General features: G+C 38.4%; 1 protein-coding gene across 2 annotated transcripts in view; it reads left to right on the top strand.

The window, feature by feature from the left end:
* The window catches only part of KCNQ5 (potassium voltage-gated channel subfamily Q member 5), a 277,344-nt gene that overhangs the window by 189,584 nt on the left and 62,434 nt on the right, over positions 1 to 25,326 (top strand). For both annotated transcript variants that reach the window (XM_021553807.2, XM_021553816.2), the window contains exons 2-3: positions 440 to 530; positions 17,102 to 17,228. In XM_021553807.2, the coding sequence (XP_021409482.2) occupies positions 440 to 530; positions 17,102 to 17,228 (218 nt within the window). The remainder of the gene's footprint in view (positions 1 to 439; positions 531 to 17,101; positions 17,229 to 25,326) is intronic.

Genomic DNA, 25,326 nt, shown 5'->3' with positions numbered 1-25,326 from the left:
GGTGCAACATGTAACTTAGCTCTTTGGTAAGATTATGCAGCAGGGGTTTGTGGTCAATTGAGGGAGAAATGATTTTTCAGACCTGGGAAAAAACCCTCCCACTGGAGATCTCTCTTTAAAGATGCTTAAATTCTCCGTGCTGCATAAAGGTACAGGACTGTTATACAAAAAATAACATCTGTGGATATTGGGTCATTTTCCTAAGAAAATCTTGCTTCTCTGAATTCTATCAGTGCTGCTTAGAAAAATCTAGATTTAATAACAGGATATTATTTTAATGTCTTTAATGAACTAAGTTAAGTGGTAGCTGTATTCCCCTCTACTAATGAAGACTGTACAGAGACAGTCTTCTATTAATGTTGGTGAAGTATGATCAATATAAATACTGGGTCAGGGTACTGTAAAATATTAACAATTATTAATATTCTTTCTTTTTCAGTTTTCTCCTTGTGTTTGGTTGCTTGATTTTGTCCGTGTTTTCTACTATTCCTGAACACACAAAACTTGCCTCTGGTTGTCTCTTCATTTTGGTAAGTGCAAATTCTAAATACAAGATAGTTTTACAGATACTTTAGTATACATTCAAATCCTCTCCCTTACCATGGAGGAACTAATATAATACAATAACTGAGCATTAAAAAAAAATCAGACTTTTCCTCAGAATTATGAAAAATTATAAAATAGATGATTCCCCCATATTTTCATTTAAAAACAGGTCAGATGGTAAGACAGAGCTAATAAATTGTGGTAGTGCATCCCTTCTTTTCTTGAGAACTGCTGTGGTTTATAACAGATAGATTTTCTACTGCAGTTTGTCAGTGACTGAGCATGAAAGACCTTTGATATTGCTGATGTCATTTATAAAGTCAGTATGTAGTAAGAGGTACTTAAAATAGGAATTAATTTTGGTATCTTAGATACGGATTTGGGCTAGCAATTGGTAGATCCTGACATTTTAGTAGCAGTTGCTGCAGTAGGATGTGGTAGTTTCATTATTTCTTCATAATACATGCTTTTGTATTATGTTTATCTCTCCTTTTCCCCTTCTGAGGTAAATGAAAAAGGCTTTAATCCCTAAAAGTGCTCAATGTTTTTCATGCATTGTACAGACGACCCTTTATTCATCTGCTTTTTGATGGGCCATTTAGTTCTGCAAGTGATGGCCTGAGGATAGGCAGTAGTGGATATTAAAACGTCACCATATACCCAGAGTTACCATGGTTATTTCAGTTCTATGCATTCAGCAGCCTGTGGCTTGTTAGGTAGCGCCTGAGGTGAAGTTACTGTTGACAAATGCCAACATTTTAATTGTCATCACTGTGTATATCCAAAAGCTCTGGTCTTCAGAGCAACTCCCTAATTAGTTATGGCATGAGCAGGCTGATAAACATAATTATGTTGCGTGCTATGTCTTTACAGCACAATGGGCCACTGCATCAAAATACCTGAACTAAATGTCCAGAGTGGGCAGGTATGTGGTGTTTTGCTCCATTGGATGATTTCTTAGCAGGGCTAATTATGGAGAGCCATGCTAAATGTTGTGTTTTTCTTCCTAGCCATATTAGTGCTTTTTCTTTCTCTGGAGAAATGATCAGGTGGCATTAAACCAGCTAAAAATTTAAACCTACACTCATACCTAGACCTATTATTTACAAATCTGAGCAACACCTGCTAAATGGAAGTCTGTTTAAATGTTCTGCACCTAGTTATATTATTGTACCTGGTATACACTAATTGCTAAGATATTTTGGTACAGAAAACAGGAAAATCTGATTAGTCTGGAAATACCCTATTTATAATAGAAGAGGCTTTTGTGACAAGTAATCTGTTTTCCTGTATACTTATGCAAATTGGTCACAGAAATACCATTTGTTCTGACATAAAATGTGCATTTCCCATGAGCCACATATTTGTTGATTGTGTTGGTACACTTATCACTGCTGATTATTCTGCTGGCTGGTTCCCTGTGCTGTGCCACGGGTCTCACAGGAGCCACAATGTGCAGGAGCTCTGTGAAGGGCTGGCCTTGCTCCCAGCCTGGGCAGAGGTGTGGTGAGCTCTGGTTGCTGGCACACCAGTCCTTGCAGAGGTGCTCATCAGCTGAGCAGAGCTGCTCAGTGTCTGCTAGGGGAAACTTCAGTGCTTTTTGCTGCTATGGCTTCAAAGATGAGCTTTGTCCACCTTTACTGGTCTGACTGTACACCCCATGGCATCCTCTGAACATGGAATAGGCCATAAGAAGGAGGAGGGTGGATGGTTGATCCTTGAAGCATCAATACTAGCCTCATCCAGCATTTCTATAATAAAGCCTACTGTGTTCAGCAAATCTTGGCAGGAATAAACCTAGTGCCAACAAATTTTGCATCTCCTGCTGTGGGTCTCTAAGGGAGAAAAATAAAAACACAGCAAAGTATGAAGTTCCAGAAGCAGGCTTAAAGCTGACTGCTTTATTGCAGTTTGCTGAAACATGGTTTGTTCCTTCTCCACATACTGAATCAGTAGCTGATATTAACATGTTATTAACATGAATGTTATCAAAACAAACTTTTGCAACCGCAAACCAAGAGGAAAATACATGTCTATATTAACTCAGGAGCAGTTGTTTCAGCTGTGCCAACACCTAACTGCAGTCACTAGAGTTTTCACAACCTTTTCCTTGCACTGATTCACACAGCACTTCCAAATGTGTAATTTAGTAAGACAGCTGTATTACCTATCTGATCTGGTTTAATACTCTTTGTGCTTTGTTCTTGAAATAGAAGATATATGTTTATTTTCTAATGAAGTACTATACAAATATAGCAATCCATAGAGCTGCCTGCTGGGTTTCTGTGAACTGTTTGTTTTGCAGATTTATTCCAGATGGTCTCTCCTACAGCCATGTTAATTGGCTAAAAAGCTAATGTAATAATCCTTTAACTTAATACCTGAGCTGCTGTGTGCACTGGCACCTGTGGCTTTTGACATATTGAAGCTATTCACAATTACACAGGGAGATTAAGGAAGTGTAGATGAGCTGAGCAAACCTTTTCCTCCTTCTCAGAAAGGCCAGAGGAGCTGAGAAGATTATTCTTCTCCCATCAATCAATTCCATTTACCTGCCCGAGCTGTGCCTTACAAGGGAGCAGAGAACATATCTCCTAATCACTGCACCCCATATACTCTCCCAGAAACATGCAATTTGTGATAGCTCAAAGCAAATCATTGTTTAGGAAAGCAGTAATAGCTGAGGGCTTCTGAGCTTCAGCAGAGGTTAATGGACTCATCTGGGCTGCAGAAATGCCTGAGCTCTGCTCCCAGAGCTGAGGAAAATCTGACCTGCTGCGTTGTGTTGGACCCAGGTTCAATTCTGGCATCCACAAAAGTACTACTGTGTTCCAATGCTTCTCCTTATCAGGAAACCTGTCAAGGGAAACACCTTTAATATTTGAATTTTGTGCTTAACATGAAAGGCATGCAGATAAGTTAAGTGCATGTTACACACGGTGAATGTTGGATTGTTGAATCAGTAATTAATTTGGTTAGATTTGTGTCCAGAAATAGTAAGAGTAACCAGGAGGAGATCATCAGATAAAACTCCACAATGAAAATCATGCTTTAGCCTCATCTGTGTGCACAACTTTTGGCACTTGAGTTGTAGCAGTGATATATACCAGACAGGCAATAGGATAAAAATCTACTTCAGCATCAAAATAAATCACAATCAGCTTAAGAATCCAACTAACACAGCAAGAAAATAATCTTTAGTGTATTGCTGATCTACAAGTACATTTGCTAGCACTTTATCAAATAATAAACACAAGGGGAGTAAAACTAAGGCTGTGAAGACAAAATCAAATCTTTTGAGGAAGATAGCCAAGAAGGAATATTATCTGGAACTGGAAGTCATTCACCCTTTTGACCAAACTCCCTATATTTTAAGTTCACTTCCAACTAAAGCTTAAAGTTATATGAATTTCTGGTTCACTTCTGTTTGTTTGCTGTCAATGCAAGAAAACTAATAAAATAATTTTAGTTGACCCAGGAAGATTTGACTAACTGAGAAGTAAAAAAAAGGATCTTGGATCAATTTAATGCTTCATTTGACCTGGCATAAAATATTATTTGTGTATTTGATTATCTTAGAACTTTTGGCTTAAAACTCTGAGGTTATGGGGGAAAAAGAATTTTTATTTGAAGTGAGAAAGCATATCTTCTTTGTTTTTTTTTTTTGTCATTTTAATTTTTAATCAAAATGGGTAGATCGAAAAATGCAAGTGAATTTCTGCAGGACTAGCTTTATCAAATCTGTTTTGTGGTTTTCTCTGAAAATGGCTGGTGTAGAAAACTGTGCCCAGATTTGTAGAATAAAGGCCTCTAAAAATGTACTCTAGGAACACATTCTTCAGGCAGAAATAGCTCCCAAAAATGTAAAAGCAGACAGCGTGCACAGGATGAAGCTGATTTCTCCATGTACTATGGTCACTTTCATGGAACCAAAAGGAGAATCTACCAAGTGCTTCTAGCAATTACTATCTTAATAGTATTTTTCCTCCTAATATTTTTGCATAAAAGAAAGAGGATATACACTGATTTAAAAACATAGTGTATAGCTGCCCCATAGCAGGTAAGCATATATTCAATTTGTCCCTGCTCTAGGAAGTAAGTCCATTCACAGGAATGTAATCATACAAATCTGCTACAGCATTGTAAAGCTGGCCAGAGTGGATTTTAAAAAGGGGGATAGAAAGTGCTCAATTAAAGAAAAAAAATGTAGCATTTTTCGGTTTAGGTTGTACCAGCACTTGAATCCTCTTGCCGTGCTTGGATAAAAGACCATCAGACCTGAAAAAGGACTTAATGATGGCTCTATAGGACCAGCTATCAAGGCATAAGAAGAAAAAATTATCTTGAAAGATTTTAATTTTAGATACATTTCTAACAATAAGATATAAACAATATTACTGGAATTTTGCTGAGTCTTCTGAGAAAAACAGATTAATTGATTCCTGAGCTAAAACATCAGTGAGTTTGTCAGAACTCAAAATCAGTATTTCTCAAGAAATACTGATTTCTAGTGTTTTATTTTCCAAATCAAATCTTAGCTTTGAATTTTCAGAATTTGTCATAGAAATGTCACAAAAATTACATTAGACATACAACACTGATGTTACCAAAGACAGAATAAGAGAGGAAATATAATGTTGATAAGGTCAAAACCTTCATGTTTTCAATCCTGTTTGGATTAATGTACACTAATACTATAATAACACAAGCAAAACCAATTCAACCATGTCAAAAGACTGTTTGCTTTGAAAATACTCTTACCATAAAAAAATTAATATCTTCACATCTTTGTTGTTTAAATTGATGCTCTCCTATTATGCATACAGATTTGACCAACTCAGAGATGACTGTTACAAAAATTTGAACAAGAGTTCATCAAAAGTGCTTGTGAATCTTTGTGTAGAAACAGAACAGGTTTTCCACTGCAAATTTAAATGCTGGACCCACTTTGCTGAAATTAAAATTATGATGAGGAAGTCAGACAGAAAGCAAAAATATAAATTAAAAGATGGATTTATTATATACAGTGGTTGTCCTCAAACCTTAATTCTTCTCTTAGAAGGTAGTGTTGACACTTCCAAACAACCATTAAAGCTCTCTAAGAAATAAGCACACACTGTAGCTATGGAGAGAGAGATGAAAGTAACAATAAAAAATATTTCCTAACAATACAACACAGCACTGCACTGTGTTGCATAAAAACTCTCAAGATAGCTATACATTGTCAACAGAAGGTATCTATATATTGTCAACAATGCTCAGGATGATAACTACACTTCAACAGACCAGAGAACAAAGATGCCTCAATCCTGGCATTACTGATATGGTTCCTGGATTGATTATATTATTAGCAATATTTTGCCCTTTCTTTTCTTTTATTCTTCTGTATTAAGCAGAAATTACCTTTGTAAAGAAAAGATTGAAAATCACACATTGAACAGAATCATTTTTCCATTGTAATTAAAACTGCAATATATTAGGTTCTACTGGGAAAGCTTAAATGAGCTTGATGACTAAAGATTATTAAAGCTGCATATGTGATCTACAATCAGGGAAAAATAATCTTATAACTGAATCACTTGAAGAAGATAGGATAACTATGAACAGTTACTTCAAATGCTACAGCATTCAGGAGCAAATGCAGTAGATGGCAAGAGATTTTGTCACTGCCAGAGCAGAATTACCAATCAGTTGTGTTTAACAAGAAATCTGCATTTGATGTGCAATGTTAGGATCCCTGGAGTTGCCACAAGTCAGTGACTGGTGGATGAAATGCTATCCACAAAATTATTTTCCATTGCTCTGAATGAACAAGGCATGTATAGGGAAATGGGTGGTAATATGCAGTGAAGAAAGATGAAAGGAAATAGCAAAACCACAAGCACTGATAAATGCAACAAGTTCATGAACTAGTACAATTTTAATATTAAAATGGCTAACCTGTAGTAAGAAAGCCAGTGCTGAATTTCTAAATAGGTACATTACACTAATTTACGTTATTGTTATCAGTTCCTATAAAAATGGGGAGGATTAGATATCAGTGATGGGGTGGCAGGCCTCAGATAAATAAGGATATAATTCTTTGAGGGAGGGAAAGCATATCTGCTTTTAGGTTGATCAACACATTGTGCTAAAAAGCCAAACCAGCTGTCCTGGACTTCCTTTAAGGAGAAGTAAGCAACATTCCTTACACAAGTGCTCTTCCCACGGCATGTCTTTCTTGTTTTATCACTTTAAGTGATAACAAGGTAGCATGGGAAATCACCTCCAAGGAATAAGTGTAATAGTTTCTGCAGATACAGATTTGTAATAATTTATGCTAGATCCTGCAATATTGAATGTTATTGGCTTCATGCCAGAGTTTGAGATAGAGATCAAGAGCTGCCTTCTTAAAACAGGCAAGATTTTTAGATTGCAACAGTAAAATTGGATAGATATCAAACTCTCTATCAAAAATCCAGACCTGGACTTTGTCAGGGAAATATTGATTTGCCAAATGGAAATGCAGAATATGTCCTCAGAGGAAAGCCAATGTACATGGTTAAAAATAATATGTAAGGAAAAAATTCTACAAACCACTAAATGTCAAAAGGAAAACAGTGCTGAAGAAGGCAGCACATCAGTATATGAAAGCTGTTTGGAAATCTAGGGAAAATCCAGCATCTGAGTAACACAGAAACTTCAAATCACTACATCCCTTTGCAGAGACCTGACAAAGCATGTGAAGACACAGCATGCTGCAGTCGAAATGTGAACTTTCATCAAGTGACATCTGTTCACAAGATTCAGTTTTAGAACTGTGAATTCAAGCAAATGTCCAGCACACAGCTGGATAAACACACCATGCAATGGGTGAGCAACTGGCTCACGGATTGGGCACTAAGAGTTGTAGTGAATGGGGTGACATCAGACTGGTGACCTGTCACTAGTGGAGTCTCACAGGGCTCCATCACCAGCCCTGCACTCTTCAACAAATGAATTCATCAATGACTTGGAGGCAGGACTGGAAAGGGATACCGAGCAAGTTTGCAGATGATGCAAAGCAGGGAGCAGTTTTGACTTCCTTAAAGGCAGGGAAGCCCTGCAGAGAAACCTTGCCAAATGAGAGGGCTGGGCAACCACCAACCACATGAAGTTCAATAAGGGAAAGCACTGGATTCTGCACCTGGGATGGACAGCCCTGGATGTACAGAGAGACTGGGGAATGGGATGCTGGAAAGCAGTGCCATGGAAAGGGACCTGAGGGATCTGGCTGATGGCAAGCTGAACATGAGTCAGCAGTGCCCTGGCAGCCAGGAGAGCCAACCCTGTCCTGGAGGACATCAGGCACAGCATCTCCAGCTGGGCAAGAGAGGGCATTGTCCTGCTCTGCCGTTGCCTAGAGAGGCTACCTGGAAAAGAGCCTAGATAGAATAAAAATTAACAAGTAGGTATTTATTAAAAGGCATTCAAAGGATACACCTTGGGCAGCACAAGAGCCCGTCCATGCCTCTGCCCAAGATGGACAACTATAAGTTTTGGTCCGTTTACATACTGGATTAATTGTCAAATTATGGCTTCAGGTTATGAAGTCCTATCCTCCTGGTTTGCTTTCTTCAATTCACTGTTGTTTATCCTTTTTAGGCCCAAAGCTGCGATGGTGTCTTTGGTTCTCAGGCTGAAAAAGGATTGTTTTTTCTAGCTAAACTGTGAAGAGAACTTGCTAACACTTTATATGAAGTTCAGAGTCACACACTAAGGCAGTACAGAATCTGAAAAATATAAAAGCTAAAACTCAAGACATCATTGCTCTGCACTGGTGTAGCCTCACTTTGAGTTCTGGAGGCAGTTTTGGGCACTGTAATATAAAAAGACATGAACCTGTCCAAAGGAAAGTGGTGAGGATGATGAAAGGCTTGAGGGGAAGCTGTGTGAGGAGCAGCTGAGGGCACTTGGTCTGTTCAGCCTGGAGGAGACTGAGGGGAGACCTCGCTGTGGTCTTCCCCTTGTGAGGGGAGGAGGAGGGGCAGGCACTGCTCTGTGGTGACCAGTGACAGGACATGGAGAGGGAATGTCCTGAAGTTGTTTCAGGGAAGGTTTAGGTTGGATATTAGGAAAAGTTTCTTCACCCAGAGGGTGGTTGGGCACTGGAACAGGCTCCCCAGGGAAGGGCTCACAGCTCCAAGCCTGACAGAGTACAAGAAGCTCTCAGGCTTGAACCATGCTCTCAGGCACATGGTGTGACTCTTAGGGGTGGTCCTGCGCAGGGCCAAGAGTTGGACTCAATGGTCCTTTTGGGTCCCTTCTGACTCAGCTTGTTCTGTGATTTTGTGGTTCTGTGAAATAAGTATTGAAATGCAGTCAAAAACAAATAAACAAGTCTGTAAGAATCCAGAGTAGAATACCTATAATGAAAATATCAACCTAAAGTGAAGGTGATGGTAAATACACAGACACAGAGTGGAACTAAATTCAGTCCTGAGGACCCTGAGTTGTGAGTGAGTTACAAAGGTGAATTAGCAAATAAATAATGGCCATTTTAGACTTCTAGGCTTCTATGGAGGGCTTCCTAAGGAAATAGTGAATGTTATGATCAGGACAATAATAATAACAACTTTGGTGTCACATCTGAACCAGACAGGAATTGGCTAATTGTACCTTATGAAGGTATGATCACAGGAAATGTATGGCTCACAATTTTTTTTTTTTTCCAAGAGTCCAAAATTCCATAAGCCTGGAAAAATGTATTAGGAAAAACTGCAAAACAGTCAATGAATGAATGGCATGATGTGTGAAACACAAGGCTTGATATACTGGCTCTCAAAATTCAGTTATTGACTAAAAAAGGGGGACCGAGTCAACTTTTCACAGAACTTAAGGAGCTGAATAAAAATATTGTGACCAAATACGTGTCCAAGTAGCAGAAATGTTTGATGAGGTGATATTTTTGAGAAACTAAATGTGTGAACAGGATTTTGGCTAATTGGGTTGAGTGCCTACCAAGACCAGTTTGTAAAAAGTTGGAAACTGTCAGAAAACACTTTCTTAAAGTGTTTTTCTGAAAATTTTATGTACTGCTATTTCCGTATATATCAACCGAGATGCACTTAAGGTCTCCCAGTGGTTAAAACATGCACAGATGAACACCTAGGGAAGCTCTCCTAATGAGCTTTGGCAATTGGAAAATTGCAAGAAGTAATTTTTAAAAGAACTCTGCAGATATAATTTGCAGAATCTTCAGCATTTAACAACTCCAAGCATGCTAAGGCCAAAGAAAAAAAAGAATGAACATGCTGTCCTACTCTGCAGTACAGCATGTCAAATGTTATCAGTTAATTCATATGCACGTGATCAGCCATAACAATTAGCCCAAACCCCTTCATCAATACAAAATCAATAGGAATGCCAGGGCATAGAAGGATTTAGAGTTCTGTTGCCTGTTCTATACTTGTTTTGGTCAGAGAAAAGATATTAAATTCTTCAAACATTTCAAAAGGAATATTTTGGATCTGTGTTGCTGCAAAAGCATGTGCTTGAAAATCTGACTTAATGTGACATCAGAAATGTGACTATAGCAGAAAACAATGTGTGAAGAAATCACAAAGGAAGTGCAAAGGCCTGGGTACAGCTGTACAGAGCTTCTTTGTTTTCAATACAAGGATAAATTTAAAACCAAAATTAGACCATTTACCACTGATATCTCACTAAAGAGAAAGAAAATCTGAACAAACACAGAGAAGGGTGATAATTTTCTACTTTTTTGGAAAGTAGAAAATTATTCTATAATGTGACTTTTATGCTGTCATCTCCTTTAAGGAGTTCTCTTAGATGTGTAGTTGCACCTGACATATAAACAAATGGTATGGCGCAAGGCAGTGAGTGCAAATGTCTGCAATATACTGTTTAAAGGTGATGCAGCATCTGGGAAAGAGCAGGATAGATGTGGAAAAGTCAGTGTTTCTCATTGCCCTTTTCCCAGTTTGAAAGAGGGTGATCATCAGAGTGTCCCTAGAAGAACCATGTCCACCAGAAGGAGCTTTGGGATCTGTTTGCTCACATGTTTAAATTGCAAATTGCCCACATGGTAGTCACAGTAACCACTTTGGCCAGTGCAGCCCTGTGGCACTCATTCCTCTGGCACCAGCAGGTCCTCAGCAGTTGGCCCATAATGGTGATATGAAATGAGTCTGCTGGTCTGGGGAGGCAGAGGATGCTCAGGAAGGATAGCACAGTTTCAGTGGTAGGAATCATACATTGTGTCTGATATGGTAAATACTTGTCTTTATAAGATATTATGAAAAATATAAATAAATGGCATCTATGTAATTCTGCTGCTGGGTTGTACTATCTGATTCAAAACTGGTTTTATTTTAAATAAAAATTCACAGCTTTTTTCTCTTCCAAAGGGGTAAAGAAGATGCATGACTGATGGGTGCCATGTCAAGTATAAACACTAAAAGCTAGAATGGAGTTGGATAGCAGACATCATGTATATAACATGTGGATTAAGCATATAACTGGGATTTTAATATTATATCAATAGATTTGTAGCTGTGTATTTAAGTAAAAGGCACAAAACTGATTTCTCAATAATCCTCTTTTAAATGTAGAAGCTACATGGAAATTCTTAATCATAATATGGAAAATCAAGTGCTCTAAAAGTATCATATCCAGTATAAAACTGATAAATGATAAAAAGGTGCATAAATTTCCCGCTTATTGGGTATTGCACTGAGAACTGAAGTGAAATCTCTGGTTGTGATTTATATGCCACTAATAGGTTCTATTCTGGGTTATATTTTCAGATTTATTGCTGTGTCTCCTTCTGTTCAACTGCAGTTGGAAATAATTAAAACATTATTTTCTTAAGTGTATGTATGCACACCAACATATGTTTGTTAGTTGTTTAGATCAAAGATCTCTTTTTAGTGCTGAACCAGGAATAACACAAATTTGTTCAAATTTACCATGATTTTAAACCACGCACATACTCTTACCTGCTTGGAAAATAGACAGTACAACACAATTGCCTGTAGTCCTACATCAGCTTCTGCATCATAAGTATTTAAAGCCCAGGCGTTTGTCAAGTTTCATTGAGACAAACCAATACTGTGCTTCTCTCACACCCAGTGGCATATCTCCAAAGTGTACAGCCCAGCTTTAGAGCTTAGTACCTGGACAGTAGCGGGGGATTTTTTGGCTTTAGAGACTCATGTTGTTGATAAGCCGAGGTGTTCTGCTTTTGCTTTAATTGAATGATAAAGCAATCTGTGACTATGAGTAATAAAGCATTGCTATTTGGATAGTATCAAGTATCCATGTGTCACCATAAAGATATTTCAGCAGCTGGTGACATACTTAAACCAGTCAGCCATAAATTAAAGTATGAGAACATATTTATTCTTCCTCCTTTCAAAATGATTTGGAAACACTGGACTTGCCTGTTTATGAGATTTTAGGGAAGAGGGGATATATCCCAAGCAGCATCAGATGACATTGTGCCTTGTGCACTGCTGTTGTGTTAGTGTAGTGAGGCTCACTGATTTACACCAGATAAGGATCTGCAGCGCAGCCACACTGCAGAGATGTTTTCAGAAGGGAAACACTTGTGGCCCTGCTAAAGCTTATTTGGTCTGTTCTTGTCCATTTCTCCAACTTCTGGCAATATCATTTGTAAACACAGTTCTCCTGTGAGCTCAAGAGAGGCAGCTCCTCACATCAGTCTGCAGCTCTGTTTTCCTACTTTATTAGCCTTTAGAATAATTAAAATAACCATTTCTGTACAAGAAATATAATTAAAATAAGAACAGAGACATTGTATTGTGGGTGAATTTTTTATATCCAATACACATTGAAAAATAACCGGAAGCATCCTAGATCAGCAGAGGCTACTCAACTTTGGTCATTTTCTTATTGCAAAAATGGCTTTAATCCCCCAAAGTTACAGTCTACAGTGAAGGCACCTGATTCATCATCAGCAAATCATTTTCAGTTTTAATAAGCAGTTATGCTAAAGAGTGAGAAAGCTTTATATAAACTTTTTTTCCTGTTAAAATATTATGCTTAGGGAAATCCTTATCATTAAAAATTGCCTGAGAAGCATATTAATGTAAACAACTTCTACAAATCATACATCCTAATTGGATAGGAGTTTAAAAAAGAGCGGGGTGGAGTGCTGGATTGTACAAAGTATGCTTGATTATCTTAATCATCAACCCTGTTGATTGGAGTTCTCCAGGAGCTTTTATTAACATAAACCTTGCTCTGGGTGACCTCTTATTTTCTTTTCCTGCCATTTGTGTGACCCTCGTTGTTCCAGTGGTGTGATAACCCAGGCACACACAGATGTAAAAATCTTCAGGAGTACACTGCTAGCCAAAAGCAACTGAACCTGTCAGCCCAAGTGTGCCAGCCTTGCTCCTCTTGCATGTGCACGGTTCCCCATGACAACTGGAGCTGTAAGTGCAAAAAACATTTCAGAAGGAAAAGCTCATCAGTTTGGATGAACTGTGCTTTGAGAAGAAAGAGAAACTTTCCACTGTCTGAACCACCAATGCATCTGCCATAGTGGTACTGGGAGGTGCTAACTGTGAGCTTGGACAGCCAAAAAAGTGACAGATTGTGGTAACTCTGGTGTAAGGCCAAATGCAGCTGTGATTGAAAAAGGATAACAAGATGGGAAAAGGCAAGAAATGGCAAAGGCTAATGCACCTCTGCTCTACCTTGGAAGGAAAGGGTTAGATTTACAATAAATCCTATCTTGCTCTTCAGTTCAAATGCAGCCTTGCTTAATTTTGAAGAGGGCCAGATTTATAAACAGTGCAAGATTTTCCCATTCTGATGTAAATGTTGTTTCTCATTCTCATAAGTAATTCAAAATTAATGATATTCCATTATTTTATATGTAGGACAGAGATATTTGGAATGTATCATTTCTTCAGTCTTCAAGTCCACAAAGCACGAAGTCTAATGATTTATTCCATCACATGCCTTTCCAATTATGTTCTGATCTTCTGTTTCAATTGCTAAGAAACTAAACCCAAGTTATTTCAAAGCCTAGATTTATGATTAAGTTGGCAATAAGCCTTCAAATGAAATATAAAAACATAAAAATCCTGATCTTGTTTTGGATGCCTGCTTCCAATTTTTGTCCACAGAAGACCAAAACCTAGTAATTTTACAGCTGCCATAAGAAAAAAATAATCATTCCCCAGCCTGTATTAACCCTGACAGAGATTTGCCTTAACATTTTGACTGAGTGCCCTGACTACTAAAACATTACTTTTTGCACAGTAGTGTGGAATTCTTTGTCTCTCTCTGGTTTTGACCTGAACCAAAAGCTGTTGTGTGTACTACTAGAAGAGTTTTGTTTCAATGCATTATGTTTTTTTGGAAAATCCTTTCCCTTTAGACTTTATTAGATTTTAGATTTATTCCCTTCAAAATCATCTTTTTCTTTGAGGAAGTAGGAGTCATTAGAATATAAAGATCAGTTTGAAACATCACTATTTCAGTAAGTGCAAAAGTAAGTGTGAAACCCCATCTACATTTTCTTCAATGTATTTCCTTTTTTTAAAACTTATAGTGTACTTAAAAATCTACAGAAACTTGTTATGGGTGGTAGAAAATTGTATATAGCATTTTTAAAAGCTGCAGTTTTTTTAGCATCCCAGTGCACAGAGAGGAATTTACTGTATTTGAGCTCAATATAACTACAGTTGTTATATTGCTTAAGTAGCAGAAAAAATTGCTTTAGTAGAGACCTTAGTTAATTTTGAGACACTATAACCATGCATAAATTTCTAATGGTTCTAGAAATGGTAACCTTTTCTCAAGGAATAAACAGAGATATTTCACATTGTTTCCACAAGAAAAATCTTATACTCTTACTCCACCCACCAAAAAAAAAAAAAAAAATTGAGAAAATATTTTCTTGCTCTTTTTCTCTCTCAAAATAGATTTATCTCCACAAAGTTTCTCTTTTTAGTATATCAGTATATTTAGTATATATTTTTTGTTTCCCTTCAGTGTTTGTGGGTGAGAGAAAAAATTGATTTCTATCTCTAACACACAAAGGCACCATGGAGTACACAGACTCTCAGAAACATGCTTTCAGCACACAATAAATTTTCTTATCTTTGTCTCCCTGAGCAAGCATAGCACCTAGTAATGGCTAACAATAGTGCAGGTGATAAATACAAAACTGCTTAGCACTGGTAGGAACCAGAAGAGTAAACTTCCAAAAAAAATTACCTCTTTCCAGCTCCTACCAGCAGTTTTGTGATACTATTTGAACTGACTTGAAGCTGTGGACTAGTCCTTCCAGGATCATTAAGTACTTTTTGTCCTTGCCAGCTCCCCATCAGAGGCCCTGCCAGGGTTAGAGTACAGGAGAGGACACAGTTCTCTGTGTGTGGATCAGCTTCTGGAAGATGCCCGGGACAATTTCTCTGTATTTACAAAGTGCATCACCCATCTGTACACACCATATGTTTTCCAGAAACAACAAACTTTAGTCAAATGAAATGTGATTAAGTTTTAACAAAAAAAGGATTTTATTGGAAGCAAAGAATTTTTCATGCTTCTCAGACCTTCTTTCTTTCAGTATCTTTTACCCTATCCCAAGGAAGAAACTTCCTTAGGAGAATCAGATGCAGGAATGGCCTGGATGCCTGCCATCAACCCTCATAAATTCAGAGGCATCGTCTAACAATGTGTAAACCAGATCTGACAATTCATGATTTAACTACCACTATAAAAGTGGTAGTTAAATGACAAAAATGCGTATTCTTCCTTTTGTCCAGTTGGCTTCCTGTCCATTTTATTCTTGACCTACACAGAATTTCCTACAAGGAAATGTACCACAGGATAGCCAACTATTAGGAATTATTGTTACTATATGGGGAGCCTTTTCAGTTTTGTACATAATCCTTTCTAAGTTGTGTAATAACACTGCCCATGGAATTAAGTTGAAGTTTCTTGTAGTGGAATAAAAAGAAAAGCGTAAACAATCTCACACATTTTTCCATGTTATTTTCTAATAAAAATTGTGGCATTTTCTTCAGCCACGCTTTAGCAGAGGGATCTCATTCTACTTTTGTGACTTAGGCATTCAATATGGGATTTACAAAACCAAAAATAATGACACTGAAGAAGGCTCTAAAAGTGCTTTCAATGTAATGTAGGTACACAAGCTGACATGTTTTAGGAAGGAATACTGTGTTTTCAAATTATTCTGTGGCAGCAAAAGCAATTAGTTCCCCAATGTTTCAGTGGACTGCACTAATTATAATCTTGTAAAGAACCATTACGTGGCACAACATTAATAATGCCATTTGTTCAGGTAAATTAATGCCTGAGTTTGACACACTGGCTTGTAGAGTTGTAGGGTCTTACAGTCTAAAAGCATGCAAAATGTTTATTGGGGAAAAGTCAATATTGCATCAACCCTACCCTTGCAAATATTCCTTTACTTAATTCATTTGCAGTACTTCCTTAGTGGTACCACAGCAGTCCTCATCCTGCAGGAATAACAAATTAATTGGCTGACAAGGAACAAGTTACTTCTGGACACAGAATTACATTGGGCTGCCAAATAAAACACAACTTGCATCCTTTTCTTTTTGATGGGCTGTTTAAGAAACTCCAAGCACTTGTCTTCTTTTGTGAACAGACGGATTTTTATTTTTTCATTTCAAAACTGGTATTCCAAAAGAGTATCTAAGTTTGTAATTCCATACAGTACATATGTACTATATCACTGCATATTATTGAGCTGCAGATTTCCTTAGGGTATGGAGATGAATTGTGCTCCAAGCTCTATTACTGCAACTCTGTTGATCTCAAGGTTGTAATGAAAATTATTTAGAATAAAAATTGCATAAATACATGTGGATGCTTTTAAAATAGTCAGTCTTAAAGAAGGTTCCAATGAAAAAGAAAAGCAGGCCAAACAAGCAAGACAAAATTTCTAAGTGCTTTCATTCACAGGTTGTCCAGGGAAAGTTATGCCTAGGGTGGGCATTTACTAATTGCCTCACAAACAATTGCATAACCATTGTATGTAATTACACCTGCATGTTCCTTAACCTACTGCTAGGAACTGATTGATTTCCCAAACTCAAAATCTCAGTTACTTCACCTGTGTATTGCAGCAATGAGAATATGTCTCCCAAAACTTTTAGCCTTTAAACTAAGAACTAATTTTATGGATGTGAATATGGAACATTTTTTACTAGCTGTATAAATTACCTGTGCTCTGATGCTCAATATCCAAAGTTTTTTAATATTTTGCTCTGATATTTTTGTGTATTATTCAGTGTTTGAAAATATTTAGTAGCCAATCTTAGCTGATACTTAATGTTATTCAGGTTAGACTTAGACCTTTCACTGTGAAGCTCTGAGGACTGTGTACTGCTTGTAGATGTGTAACCATCCTGGGGAGGAGGATCCCAAGTTGGGCTTGGGGTATTCAGATGCTCAAGGTGGATTGTCAGACACAAAGAGAAGTGATAAGTTTCCTGATGTTTAAGTGTCAGTTATATGTAACAGGTATTTTTTTATTTGCCATTTCTAGGAATTTGTCATGATTGTTGTCTTTGGTTTGGAATTTATTATTCGTATCTGGTCTGCTGGGTGCTGCTGTCGCTACCGAGGATGGCAAGGAAGACTGCGCTTTGCGAGGAAACCATTCTGTGTAATAGGTGAGTGTCCCAGCTCTAGCTTGTTTTGAAATAAACATCTTCCCTCTCCTGTTTGGTTTCTGAATGAAAACTATTGGAATCAGACTCTATTTACAGAAACCAGCTGTACGTCCAGAATTGCTGTGTGTCAATTCTCATCTGCCCAGGGTTTCTTTAGATATAAACCATGACATCTCTAAAAACCATTCAGTCCACATTTCTTATGTTCTCCAGAAGACATTTTCCTATGAATCTCATACAACTGGCCTATATATTGGACAAATGAGGGGTTTAGAGCTGATCTCATTGAAAACCAGAGATGTATGTTTTGAATGGACGCACTACATCTTGTACAAACATGCATAGGTACCACACATATTTGTGTGCATATCATGTTCTTCTTATTTAACCTCTGTGACCAGACATCAAAAGAAGTTTGAAAACCTCCCTAGAGACATCTTCTGACAACATTGCTGCTTCCTGTCTTGCTGTTTTCTGCATGACAGTCCACATATCAGCTCTGCAGTGACACTACCATAGGATACAGTATTTTCTTCATTATTTCCTTTACATTTATTTCAAGACACTATTCCTGCCCTTCTTTTCCCTAGAATTTGTCTGTTACAATGGTGAATAGACTCACAACCATCCAAACCCCCATTTTGAAAAGGGGAAAGGAAAAGGAAAGCCAGTTTCCTAATAAAGGCAAAAATCAAAGATCAAACTCATCTCATAATTTCTTATTTTTCTAATGGTTTGGAGAAAATTCTTTTTATAGATCAACTGTGAAACTTCAAGCTATCAATATCCCAACTTCTCTGTCAACTTCCTTCCTCTCTCCAGCCTTTAATTTCATCTGCCTATATCTCAATACAACTTATGGATCAACTTGGGCAGGAAATATGTCCTTCCATACATCTCTACAACAGCTAGGACATGGAGTCATGTGCCTACAGCCATGAAACACATGAGTTTCCATGTAAGCAGTAGATGAATGCCATCCTGGTCTAAACAGGAGTTACACAGTGTTCCTTGGCATGGCAGACCAGTATACTGATTAGGGCTGATGTGTAGAGCACATTTTTTACCTTCCACCTCATTCCCTGGTGAATCCACACTTTGTCCCAGTAAGCCACTCCTGCAATGGAGAAAGTTACATGAGCAGGTAGGAAGCCACCCCAGATTGTTGCAACCCCCCATCCATCTGTGCTATTTTACGAAACTGTGGGAGAGGGGCAAGTATCAGGTCAGGCATTTGGTTGTTTTGGGCAGCAGGGGAGGTGCGTACATACCTTCCCAGGTTACACAGTTGCTCCAAGATTTCCATGCCAAGCAGAAAATGGAATCACCATCACAGAACATGGCTACCTTCCTTAACCAGGCTTGTCATTATTCCAAGATTTTATGATGCAACTCGAAATTTAGCAGTAGTCAGGTTTTGTCAGGGCACAATCATGAGAAAGCACCACTGTTATTTAGTAAAATTAACTTACTACAGCAATTTAGAACTTACTAAAAAAACCATTGAAGATTTTGAAGTTTCTTGAACCATTTGATTTCTCAGAGTCTTTGTTCTGCTACTTGTGGGAATCCAGGGCATACCTCTGGCTGCCCTGGAAGGCCTGGGACCCTGGCAGGGGGTCAGGAACCCCCCTGGACAGAGTCCCAAGAGACACTGTCTCTGATCTCTGTCCATGGAAAAGAGTTTTCAATCTTACAGGATGAATTACAAGCTCTGAGTGTTTGATATAAGTAATAATTAGTGTGGCACAGATGCAAAAGTAGAATTTTAGGATTCTAGAGAAGGGGTTCAAAGGGGACAAGATGGAGGAAGATGGTTGTGCCTTGTCCTTTCCCTTCTTCATGCTTCCATGTTTCACTGTAGTGTTGGCATTTTTATATTGGTGTAGACTGGGGACACACTGTTCAACGTAGGTGACAGATATTGGGACATTATTGTAAATATAGCACACGTAGTTTCTGGTATTTAATGTTTGTAAAATCCCCGCACACCGTCCTGCAACACAGACCTGCCACAGGTCAGACAGAACATGTTACAAATAAGCAAGAATAAACAACCAACGAAAACCAGCACAGGTGAATTACAACTTCTTCTTTGGCAGCGGGGCTGAATGACAGAGACTTTCTACAATCTTGGAATCATTTAAAAACCAGAGATTCCGTCAGCTACTCTTATAAATGCCATTGTATAGAAACACTAGCAGTTTGATTCTGCTTTTGTGTCTCCTCCATTTCCTGTCTCCACTCAATGGCAAGTCTTACACCTGTGATTAACTTCACTCTGAGGTGTTAATTCTCAGCAAAACTGAATGCAGGAGTTCTTCCATGTACAAAATTCTGCATATTTAAAAGACGTAGATGTGGTGCTTAGGGACGTAGTTCAGGGGTGGACTTACCAGTGCTGGGTTTGCAGTTTAACTCAATAATCTTAAAGGTCTTTTCCAACCTAAATAAATTCTATGATTCACAGGAGGACTCTATAGATTTCCATGCTTTCCTTAAAACTTCTCACATCTACACTCCTACTGTGGGTGAAATAGTTCAAGCAGATCTTCTGGCACATATCACCCTGCAGGGGTGGGTTTACTTCACTTGATTATGGTATTTCCTCCTTTCTCTGAAATTCACCTGTGTCGATTACCTCTTGGGGTTCTGAAAGTCGAGGTGACCCTGAGATCCTAAAGAGTCTTTGCTTCTCTAGACCAACACAGCCAAAGAAGGAGTCTGGAATGTGTCTGATTGCGTTTTCAAGGTTGTTTATTTCTTCTTATCTATAACATTCTTTCTCTGACCTGGCGAGGTCTGTCCAGAAAGGAAGCTATGGCCATTGGCCCCTGAGCCTCAGGTGGCTCCCACCTTATATACTGAAAACTATGGGTAGTATGTTTACAATTTATTACCAATTCCTATCACCCATGTTAGACTGAGAATCTCCACCTTGAAGCAGTAGAAAAGTGTCACCATCACACCAAGACATGGAGGACAAGACAAAGGAAAAGAAGGCTAGGACAAGCCCATATTCCTCCATCTTGTACCCCTGAATTACATTCTAAAAACCACAAAATTCTACTTTTCCAGCCTGTGTTAGTTCAAATATCACAGTACTAAAACCCTTGTGGCTTGTAATTCCTCATACAGCTTTTTCCACAGGCTAAAATCGAAGCCACAGATGTTTTTGACTTCATGCCAAGGTCTCCAAGACCCCTGCCAGGGTATCAAGACAGCCAGGGCAGCCAGAGGGATGTCCTGGACTCAGACAGACATGCTCTTCCTATTTAATGTATTTTTATGTAAGCAGTCACTGGCCTTAAAAGTAGTTTTTCTGTCCCACTTGGAACTCTATCATTTGCAAGCAGAATTAATTACTAGACAACAGTCTGTTGCGTGTGGATGTCTTCTTATGCTGATGCACTGGATGGGAAGGAAACTTGTTCTGCAGCTTCTGGAAACTAAACCCATAGCTTGAATTTCTTGCCATTGACTGTTCTGCATGTCTCTTCTTCTGTTGATTGACTTCAGTCTCTTTCTGGACTTCAGCATCCCAGAAGAGAGTTTCTGATGTTCTGATGTTCAGCATCTTTCCAGATTTGATATTTTGAGGAAAAACCAAGTCATCTTGCATCACTTGCTACATTAAGTAGTTATTTTCCTGACACCTGGCTTTGCAGTCATGGCAAAGTATGAGGCAGCAGCAAAGGTCAGGTGGCTGTGTTAGCCAGAGCACAGTCAATAGATGATTATCTCCCTTTACTCATTGCTCATTAGACCACATCCAAGATACTGCACTCCATCTTCCCCCTCCAACACCATACCTGAAAGACCTTAAAAAACTGGAGTGAGTTCAGTGTAGCCATGACAATGATCACTGCTGGAGCAGTTGCCCTGTGAGGAGAGGCTGAGGGACCTGTAAATGTTCATCCTAGAGAAAAGATGGCTTCAGGGGGAACTCAATTAAATCAGTGCTAAGGTCTTCTTAAGAGAGATCCCATGGCCAGTTTGGGCCTATTACTTTTAATTATTTACTTAGTCATCCGTTCAATTATTCTTTCCGTTTATTGTTATAGTGGAACAATAATATTTTAGAAGACTTAGTCTGTTTACTATTAATTAACCATGCTATATATCTCTGGCAGAACTTTTCCCTGATTATTTTTTTGTGATTAAACACTAATCACATAGGGCAGTGGCCTAAGGGCTAGAAATAACAAATTTGAAGATTACCCCAAAGGTAGCATTTAGACAGCCTTTATTTTTTCCATTAATAACCTAATCAGAGAAGTTTTATTCAGAGTCAAAGCTCTGTGTTTATGTTAGTGTGCCTACAATGTCACTACTCTGACAAATTAATTAATCAAGCATCACTGCTACCAGGTTAGTAATTACATCTATCAAATTATTTGACAATTCTGTACCCTTATTTATTTCTGTAAAAATGGGAACAACAGTGGAGTATTAAAACTTGTTTTGTATTTTGTCCCATGTTACCTGACAGCCCTCATTTTCTCTGATTGTATATGAGCTTGTGTACATAACATAAAGGTCAGAGCAACACATCCTTACAGGCATGTAAGGTATTTAAATATGTATATACCCCTGCAAATCTTAAATGTCACAGGTATATAACTTTGAAGCATGGCTGTTAGCACGGCAGAACAGTGTTGCTGTGTTGTGTTGCTCAGAAGAGAAGCAAATCAAGTAATGCATATTCTAACTGCTCTCTGGAGCTTCTGGAGATCAGGGATGATGACACACCAGGAAGAACTTGATGACTGTGACTTAGCTCACTGAAGATCCTGAAAAGAAAAGAGGACAAGTCTAACTGGGAAGATATATGGCATCCACTCCCTGTAAAGCCATTTGGGACACTGAAATAAATGAAAAGTCCATTGTCCTTCCTCTGGCAATGGGCTCCCAGATGGTGGTATGTTACCTGACAGAATTAAACTTCTGGCCACTCTCCTATGTGTATCAGAAAATTTACCATAACAGTGAGATCTCAGTTTGTGAGGGCAGCTTCCACTTGGGGCACTGTAAAAATATTTAGGAATAATAAACAACAAACTCTTGGTCACAAGAGTAAGATCCTACTGGCCTCACATGCATGTCTGAAGTCCACTGAGCTTTCAGAGGAATTTCTTTCACTCCACTGACTCTGTAAGAGACTTTGGAACTCCTGTGTGAGAAAACCCAAGAAGAGCAAGTGAATTTTTAACACAGAATCATAGACTATCCTGAGTTGGCCCACAGGGATCATCAAAGTCCAGCTCTTTGCCCTGCACAGGACCACCCCTAAAAGTCACACCATGTGCCTGAGAGCACTGTGCAAACACTTCTTGAACTCTGTCGGGCTTGGAGCTGTGAGCCCTTCCCTGGGGAGCCTTTTCTAGGGCCCAGCCACCCTCTGAGTAAAGAAACTTTTCCTGATATCCAACCTAAACCTCCCCTAACACAACTTCAGGCCATTCCCTCTCCATGTCCTGTCACTGTCACCGCAGAGAAGAGATCAGTGCCTGCCCCTCCTCCTCCCCTCACGAGGACATTCTCACTGCAGTGAGGTCTCCCCTCAGTCTCCTCAAGGCTGAACAGACCCAGTGCCCTCAGCTGCTCCCCACACACCTTTCCCTCAAGGCCCTTCACCATCCTGGTTGCCCTCCTTGGACACTCTCTAATAGTTTAATGTCTTCTTACATGGTGGTGCCCAAACCTGCCCCCAGCACTTGAGGTGAGGCCGCCCCAGTGCAGAGCAGAGCAGGACAATGTCCTCCCTTTCCTGGCTGGAGATGCTGAGCCTGGTGCCCCCCAGGACAGGGTTGGCTCTCCTGCCTCCAAGGCACATTGCTAACTCTAATGAATAAACTTTATTCAATTTAAAGTTGGGGGTGGAAACTCCTATTACAGAATTATTTTACTTTAAATTTGAGTGTACTTCTAGCAATATTACATTTCTCCAGGGCAACTACACTTCCTGGTGGTCCAGGCGAGTGAAAGATTTCATATATTTCAGTTAGTCCATTAGCAGTTTCACCACAGCTGCTTCTATTTTACCTCTAGTCAAGCTACAGCATGATGGAGATGTCAAAAGTTCAAATTTTGTTGAGGCTGCAGAATGAGCAAATTCCCAACAGGAAGCTTAAGTCCATTATCTGTAATCAGGCCCTTGAACTTCATAGCTGGCAAACCTTGTTTCAGAGCATTAAGTGATAGCAGTGACTGTTGCTTATTACTGGATCTATTTTTCATTAATTAGAGTGGTAATGAACCATCATGTGGCACTTTTGTCAAACCTTTATAAACAAATCCATATCTAGTGTGTTACAAGATCTTCTGGATGTTTAATTTGAATTATTTCAATATATTTGTGTAATGACACATTATGTGTCTGTCACCTTGGTATTTAGACACATTATATAGTTTAAATACAGACAGATGGTAAATCTGCTGCTCATGATAAACAATATAAACAGGCCCTTTCCAGTGTAATTTGAACTCTAAATAACCCAGAGATGGTCTGTAATTAAGTATATCCTTGACCAAGAAGACATATCTCACATCACATCTCATTATAAATCCCAGAAAAAAAGGTTACAGCAAATTTCACTTTTGGGGACCTTCTGACAGCCAAACTTTAATTCATCTCAGACACATTCTGCCCACTTCACTCCAGAAAATACTCTGATAATAATAGCAGTAGTAGTAGCAATAGTAGTAGTAGTAGTAGTATTTAGATTTCAAATCCAAATTTCCTCAGATAATTTCAGCAGCCATAATTCTGTGCCATGAACAGAGATGCTCTTTAGGCTAGATTGGTCCCAAATTATCTAGGTTTTAAAACTAATATTTAGTGGCATATCTTCATGTTTGACAGTTCTGGCAATGCAGTTTTTAGAAAAAGGTAGAAAAAAGAACGTCTGTTTAATATCATCTCTGGGCCTTATCCTTTCACACTTTTGCTGACTACTACCGTTGCTGCAGGGTAAGGTAACATTTGCTGGGATTAAAGACATCAGGCTCTGATCTCCTCTTTCTAGAAGTTGCATGTCTGCTATTCAAAGGAAATCTAGTTTGGTACCCTGAAGTTTCTTTCTGGTATGAGCTACAGAATTCAGCAGCCTGGGTGTGTTCATGCTGTGGTTTTTTTATCTTACACTAATGTCATTATTGTGTTTGTGACAGAGTAGATGAGCCCCCACCATGAACTGGGCAACCTGGGACATGAAGACTAAAGAGACAGGGTTGTGATAGAAAGGCTGTTAAAGACAAGGACATTTTATTTAAAATAATTTATTTGTAATAATAGAATTCTTTCATTAGAAGGCTACAAAAGATATTTTCTTAAGCATGAAGTCATTATCCATTTTGAACAAGACTAATACAACTCAGTACCTGCACTGAAATGTTTAGCAATTGCTAATTCAGTTCTCTTTTGTTAGGAAAATGTTCTAAAGTTAAATATCACAGTCATATTATTTAGAAATAATGAGGCTCCTGACCATTCTCACCCAGATTGTGTATATGATTTAAGCAGTCTTTCAAATTATTATTTGTCTATTATATTTGAATCTCAGAAAATACATTGTAGTATAATCATAAGGATAATTATAAGGATAATGGTAATGTTAAAGAAAAGGGTGATGATAATAATAATATGATATTAAATTTTATCTATTAAAAATATTATGTAATATAAAAGTGTATCATAGCAATTCTAGTGCTGTTTATGAGCATGGAAATGTATGACAAGGAGGGAAGCAACTGACAGACCAAAAAGCAGTCAAACTTTTCTAGTCAAAGTCTGTATATTCAGTTTTGCTCACATTTTTTAGGGACTGGCTTTAAACTTCTTGTTACTAGAGATACCCAGAATATTAAGTTGCTTAGACAAATACCTTTATTTTCATAATCTGCCTTTATCTGATTTGATGTTCATATCCTGCCTTACTATGCTGAATTCCCATCATATCAATGGACAAGATAGTTTCTCAGATGCCATAAGTATGTGTAAGTTTGCCAATTCAAAATTAAGTAGTTATTAGTATAAACACTGATGTGGAAGTTAGAGGTAGACAGGATTGTGCCAAATCCACTTATCTGCCTACTT

This window comes from Lonchura striata, chromosome 3 (assembly GCF_046129695.1).
Source record: "Lonchura striata isolate bLonStr1 chromosome 3, bLonStr1.mat, whole genome shotgun sequence".
NCBI lineage: Eukaryota > Metazoa > Chordata > Aves > Passeriformes > Estrildidae > Lonchura > Lonchura striata.
The sequence above is the reverse complement of the archived record's forward strand: the minus strand, read 5'-3'. Positions and strand labels throughout refer to the sequence as shown.